General features: G+C 50.8%; 1 protein-coding gene across 1 annotated transcript; it reads right to left on the minus strand.

The window, feature by feature from the left end:
* Positions 1 to 1,357: 1,357 nt before the first annotated feature.
* Positions 1,358 to 5,981, minus strand: ALDH1B1 (aldehyde dehydrogenase 1 family member B1). Its single transcript, XM_039234833.1, has 2 exons — positions 5,857 to 5,981; positions 1,358 to 3,636 (listed from the first exon to the last, which is right to left on the minus strand). The coding sequence occupies exon 2, from the start codon at positions 3,624 to 3,626 to the stop codon at positions 2,067 to 2,069; it is 1,560 nt and encodes a 519-aa protein (XP_039090764.1). The 5' UTR covers positions 3,627 to 3,636; positions 5,857 to 5,981; the 3' UTR covers positions 1,358 to 2,066.
* Between the last annotated feature and the right edge of the window lie 864 nt (positions 5,982 to 6,845).

The raw sequence follows: 6,845 nt of genomic DNA on the forward strand, positions 1-6,845 counted from the left end.
GGCGGTGGCGGCTCGGCTGACTGGGAATCTGACCTATCTGACTCCTCAGTCTCAGAATTTCAGGAATCGGAAGTGAGAGACCTATTAGATTGTCTTTTCACAGTCCCACCCACACTGGGACACCCTCTAACAGTCCCTCTTGGTTTAGAGGTAGAGAACAAATGAGGAACCGAGTTGAAAACGTCGGGATGCTACGGAGAGGGGCACTTGTGGGGATGAACACTGGGTGTTATATGGAAACCATCTTGACAATAAACTATTTGTTAAAAAAAAAAAAAAAAAAAAGGAGACCTCCACTCCCCAGCCACCCGCTCCCTCCCACCTCCCCCTCCAATGGCCTCCAAGGGAATTAGGTAAAAGGTGTGCTTTGCAGGGGGAGTCAGGGTCACCCCAGCCTTAGATAAATGGTGCAGAAAGTAGGCCCTAGGAAGGAGAGAAGAGGGGTCTGTTTGGGCCTCAGGAAGCAGTTTCAGGCCCACGCCTAAAGACCTGGGACAAAATCATCTTGAAAACAGGACACTGAAGAGATGACCAAGGTTGTGCATTCATAAGACTGAGTGCACCAGGAAGTATGGGGATTCGTGAGCAACATGGTCTAGAAAGATGGAAGATGAGAAGAGAGAGGATCAGCACTGGTTCTGTACCGTGGCCTGGCTGACTTGGAATTTCTCCCTTCAGATGGGGAATGAGGTTGGAAGACTAACAATAAATACACTGCACTCTGAGGTATGAGATTCTGAAAACCCCTAGTATGTCAGAATGGCCCTGATGCTGGGCTCTGCTTGAGGGGTGTTGTGTTTGGGACTTGCTCTAGGCAGGAGGCAGGGCTTTCCTCTGTGGACCTTAAAGTTGCACTTTCTCACTCAACCAAGAGAAAAAAAAACGCAACTAGAAATATTCGGGAGGGGACTTTTGCATCCAGCTGGGGGTTGAGTGGATGACTTATCTGGGTCCCTTCCATCCCCACGACTCTAAAATGTTCAGTTATAAGAGAATATTGATACAAAATTCATTTGCAAATGGAATTACGAGTATTTTTTTATTTAATTTTTAATTGAAATTAATTCACATATCATAAAATTCACCCTTTTATGTGAATCACTGTGCAGTTCAGCACTTTTTAGTATATTCACAAAGTTGTACAACTATCACTACTATCCCTTCAGAACCCTTCAAAACCTCCCCAAAAGAAATCCTAGACCCATTGGCAGTTACTCCCCATTCTCTCCTCCCCCCATACCTGGCAACCACGAATGTACTTTCTGTCTCTGGATTTGCCTGTTCTGGACATCTTGTATAAATGGAATCATACAATATGTGATGGCCTTGTATGTCTGGCTTCTTCCACTCGGCGTATGTTTTCAAGGTCCATCCACGTAGCAAGTGTCAGTACTTCATTCCTTTTTACAGCTGAGTAGTACAAGGAATATTCCATGGAAACATTTCATTTATCCACTCACTCACTAGCTGATGGACACTTGGGTTGTTTACTTAAAGGAATGGTTATATCAATGCATTTGTTGCCCACTTCTTCCCTCAAATGAAGGAAAATAGGTAGCAAAATGTAGGGTAAGCAAGAGAAAACAGTGGCAACTGGCACTTTAAAAAAGGAAACGCATCCTTGATTTTTAGGTTAAGTCACTGAAAAATGGGGCCAAGATCTGGCACCCACCTAGTTTGAAACTCCTAACGCCTTCCCATCCTATGTCTAAGCCATCAGGTTAATCCACTGGGAAGTTCTTGGATCCGAAGGAAGAACGAAAAGCCACTGTCCAGATCAGTGATTTTTAATCTACTTTCTAGACTCTCAAGATTTCATGGACATAACTCAGGGCCACCAAGGGGGCTGGGCTGAGGGGCAGGTGGAGAGAACTCTGAACCCAGTCCCCAACCCTGCTTTCACTAGAGCAGCTCTCATTTCAACTGCTTTATTTGGTGAGCTTCTCTCAAAGAATTCATCTGGAACTAATAAAGTGGGGTCTGGGGCTAAAAAACGATTTGGCAACCGCTGGTCTAGGTGATTATGGAATCCCTGGACTGGAGGAAGGTCTCTGTGGTGGCCATTCTTACGAGTTCTTCTGAGGAATCTTGATGGTAACCGTCTTCACCTCTGTGTAGGCCTTAAGCCCATCCTCCCCCAGCTCCCTCCCGTTGCCAGATTCCTTAAACCCTCCGAATGGCGTGTGGCAGGTGACAATGTTGTAGGTGTTTACCCACACTGTGCCAGCCTGGAGCGCCTGTGTGAAGTACATGGCCTTGTCCAGGTCCCGTGTGAACACTGCGGCAGCCAAGCCATACCTGGTGTTGTTGGCTCTCTCGATCACCTCCTCGGTCTTCTTGAATTTAAACAGGGGCTGCACAGGCCCAAAGATCTCCTCTCTGGCAATCCTCATGTCATCCTGCACACCACCAAAGACCGTGGGCTTGATGAAGAAACCGCGCTCCCCCAGACGCTCCCCGCCACAGAGAAGTTTTGCCCCCTCCTTCTGGCCAAGCTGGATATAGCTCAGGATTCGCTCGAACTGCTCCTTGTCCACCTGGGGCCCCTGCTGAGTGTCCAGATCAAAGGGGTTCCCGACTCTTCTCTGCTTGGCCTTCTCCACGGTTCTCTCGAGAAACTCATCATAGATGGATTCTTCCACGAAGGTCCGGGAGCCTGCACAGCAGCACTGGCCCATGTTGAAGAACAGGGCTTCGTGACACTGCTCCACGGCATGGTCCAGGTCAGCGTCGGCCAGCACGATGCTCGGGCTTTTCCCACCCAGCTCCAGGGTGACTCTCTTCAGGTTGGAATCGCCGGCCGCCTTCTGGATCAGGTGGCCCACCTCAGTGGAGCCGGTGAAGGCAACTTTGTCGATATCCATGTGCTGGGCGATGGCCGCTCCTGCCGTTGGGCCGTAGCCAGTGATGATGTTCACCACCCCGGGGGGAAAGCCCGCCTCTTTAATGAGGGAGGCCAAGTACAGAGCAGAAAGAGGGGTCTGCTCTGCTACCTTCATGACCACAGTGTTGCCCGTGGCAAGCGCGGGGGCGAGCTTCCAGCCCTGCATGACCAAGGGGAAGTTCCATGGGATTATCTGGCCACAGACACCAACAGGCTCGTGCCGGGTGAAGCAGAAATGCTCACCATCCATGGGGATGGTCTTGCCGTGCCACTTGTCGGCCCAGCCGGCGAAGTACCGGTATACTTTGATGACCTCATCCAGGTCCAAGACATAAGACTCCTGGAAAGGCTTCCCGTTGTCCAAGGTCTCCAGTGAGGCCAGGTAGACACGATCTCGCTCCACAAGGTCAGCCAGGCGGTTCAGCAGCCGGCCCCGTTCGGAGGCGTCCATCCGGCGCCATGGAGACCCCAGGTGGAAGGCCTCCCGGGCCGCTTTCACGGCCCGATCCACGTCAGCCCGGTCCCCTTCAGCCACCTGGCCAATGACCTCTCCCGTGGTGGGGTTTACTGTCGGGAAGGTCTTCTTGCTGGCTGCATCTTGCCACTCGTTGTTGATGAAGAGCTGGTTGTAGCGGATGTCTGGATTCGGGATGGGGCTCGGGAGCGCCGCTGCCGAAGAGTACGGGGCGGTCCTGCCACGGAGGCAGAGCAGCCGGGCCACGGGCACCAGGCAGCGCAGCATGCTCACTAGTCTGGAGGGGGACGGGGAGAACCAGAGTGAACGGGTGAGAGGGGCCAAAGTGGTCCCCCAAAGGCACCAGCTAAGATGTTCAAAGCTGCTAGCATAAAGGGGTGCCACTTCTAAAAACATGGATTGTAAGTTGTACAGAAGCCCTAAAGAACTCTCTGGGCCATCTTCCTCATGTCCCATCTATCCCCCAGCTCAGTCCCTCACCTCTTTTGGGTCTTAGGTCAAACGTCACCTGCTCTGCAAGGCCTTCCCTGACTGCCCTTTGCAAAATTTACAAAAGTGCAACTTTTCTCACCGCCAGCACTCTGTCCCCCATCCAGTGCCTTATTTCTCCCCATCTGACACATCAAATAGTATATTTACACACTCACATGTTTATTGTCTGCCTCTCTCCAATAAAACATCAGCTCTAAGAGGGCAGAGATTTTTTTCCTTGCTTTGCTGTGTCCCTGATGCCTCGAAGTATGTTTGCTACAGAGCAGCTGTTCAACAACTAGTTATTTAGTGACATACATCAAAATCTCCACAAAGACTGCTCACAACTTGATCTAATAATGGAGTAGAAACCAAAGGGACTGAGAGACAGAGTTATTCTCAAACAGGGGCTTGCCTCTGTGCCTCAGTTTCCTCTTCTGTGAAAGGCCTCATGGGGCTACACTGAACGAGGCTGTGCACACGGCAATCCTCTGCCCCAGTGTATCAGAGCTAGCCACAGACACTGGCCTGGCCAGGCCCGGGGCAAAGGTCTCAGCTTCCCCGGAGTGCAACCAGCCTGGCAGCAGCTGGGAAGAAGGGCCTGTTTATTCTTGCCTACAACTCTGAAAACAGTGCATTTTATTAAAGCAACTAAAGGGGTGGCCGCGTGGCTCAGTCGGTTAAGCAGCCGACTCTTGATTTCAGCTCAGATCATGATCTCACAGTTCGTGAGTTCGAGCCCCTCATGGGGCTCTGCACTGCCAGCACAGAGCCTACTTGGCATTCTCTCTCTGCCCCTTCCCTGCTCGTGCTTGTTCTCTCTCTCTCTCTCTCAAAGTAAATAAATAAACATAAAAACATTTTTAAAACCAACTATAAAATTTAATCAGTATACAAAATTTATTCAATGAAATTTAAATGGTGTATAAAACTTCTAGGTTCCCTGAAACAGTTACTCTTTAGCCAGGACATCAATCCCTTCACCTTCTCTGTCTCATCATCAATCCCTTCACCTTCTCTGTCTCACGTGAGTCTTGACCCACCCAGCAGCCAAAAGGAATTGCACCTGCTTTCTCCACCCCCACCCCTGCATGGCTCACCCTCTGTCACTGGGCATCCTGGAAGGCAAAGCCCCAGCCAGGTCCCCCAGTGCCCTCCCTGGGAGGATGGTTGAGCCAGCAGACCTGTAAGAGGTACACTCAGGTTCCATCCTGTTCAGGATGTTGAGACAGAAGAAACTTTGGGTCCAACAGACCTGGGTCTGAGTAGGGAGGGATCCCAGGGGAGGGGTAACCAATCCAGGGGTTGGGGAGTGGAGGGACTACACAGGTGAGAGAGATAATCATAGGCCAAGGCTGGCAAGTCTTTCATGAGGACCCAAGGCTGTTCCTCCTCTAGGGGCTTAAATAAATAGGGTCTGTGCGTGGAGCTTCCACTTGCATAAAATAAGATCACTGCTCACGGCACACCACACTTTACAGTTTGCAGGTCATTTTCTTAGCAGGTAAGTCACTGAGACTCCCAGGAACCCCTGGGGTGATCTGGGCAGATAATGGCCCCCGTTCTGGAAGAAGGCTGGGGATCAGAGAGGCACAGGGACTCACCAAGGGCACACAGCAAGTAAGAGTAGGAATCTCGGCCAGGATTCCCATAGCCCCAGCTTTGTGTTTCCCCCCGACTGGATGCAATTTCTTACAGTTCTTGGTATCAGTGCCCACTGTGCCAAGGGTCAGCCACCCTTCTGGATCACCCAGCACGAGGTGGCATCAACTTCACCTCTTCTGGCAGGAGGCAGCGTCTGTCACAGCCTCTAGGCTCTTAGAGCCTGTCACAGTCAGTGGGCTCTAAGCTGGAGTGGACTGGATGGGCCAGAGCTATGATTTCTAGCTAAGGGGCGGGGGCAAAGTTTGCAGGGGTCTGGGTCCTCCTCCGGGCCCCATTAGGAATCACCCCGTGTCCTGGGTGCAGGCACACGCTTGGAAGCTGCAGCCTGCCCTCGGGACTGAGGGAGAAAGGTGCTAATTACCTGCAGCAGGCTGGGGTCCGGTGCAGCTTCCAACTCTCCCAGGTCTAGTCCAGCCTCCCGCCGCTAGCTCAACGCCACCCCGCTTCTGCGCAGCGACTCAGATTCTACCCCAAGCCGCGAGGCTCCAACTGAGTCCTGGGGGGGGCCGGTCTGTGGCCCGGGGACAAGGCCGTTCCTCCCTCGAGGCGCGGGCGGGTCCGGGCTGGAACGGCCAGGAGTGGGGAGGGCAGCGCTCCCCACTTCCCGGGTCCTAGCCACCGCCTTCCCGACCCCGCGTCACACAGCACGCAAGAGCGCCCTCGTCGCTTGGCGGCTCAAAACTGCGGTTCTAGGTTCTAAGGCGCTCCTTTGGAAGCGGAAACAAAGACCCAGAGTGGGGCATGCCTTCTCCAAGTCACAATGATCACGCTGCTTACATTTTGCATATTCTCCCACAAGGTGCACCTAGTTAGGTCCTCATCCTGGAACCTCTCCTTAACCTCTTCTGTGCCTCCCCTCTCTCTGTCCTCCACCTTCCTCGCTCTTCCCTGTGCGTTTAAGATTTTATCTGGATGCATTTTAAAAGTGCATTTTTTTTTTGCCCCAGGACAAAAAGGATATAGGCACAATGTAGAAAAGCTTGCAAAACACAGAAAAGGAGAAAGACTTTAAAATAACTTCAATCCAGTTTTTCTATCAATTTCTGAGAAAAATGTTAAAATTTGTGACCATTGTGGATCTAGTTCTTCTTTTAATTCCATCAGTCTCTGCTTCGTGTATTAGGTACATATATATTTATGATTATTTTGACTTATGTACTGAGCTTACATCATTATAAAGTTATAGTTTTGATCTCTAGGGGAAAAAAATATCTTCAATCCTTTCACTCAAAAGTTGCCGTTTATCTTGCCCGTATCTTTTCCTCTATATTTTTCAAAATTTCATTTAATAAAAAGGAAATTTGGGGTGACCTCTATTTTGCTGCCTGCCTTTTTTCTCTTTTTTTTTAC

The sequence above is a fragment of the Hyaena hyaena genome, unplaced genomic scaffold (assembly GCF_003009895.1).
Source record: "Hyaena hyaena isolate Hyena2069 unplaced genomic scaffold, ASM300989v1 scaffold_93, whole genome shotgun sequence".
NCBI classification, from domain to species: domain Eukaryota; kingdom Metazoa; phylum Chordata; class Mammalia; order Carnivora; family Hyaenidae; genus Hyaena; species Hyaena hyaena.

Coding starts and splice junctions, on each gene's coding strand:
- ALDH1B1 (XM_039234833.1), bottom strand. CDS start 3,626: ATGCTGCGCTGCCTGGTGCCCGTGGCCCGGCTGCTCTGCCTCCGTGGC.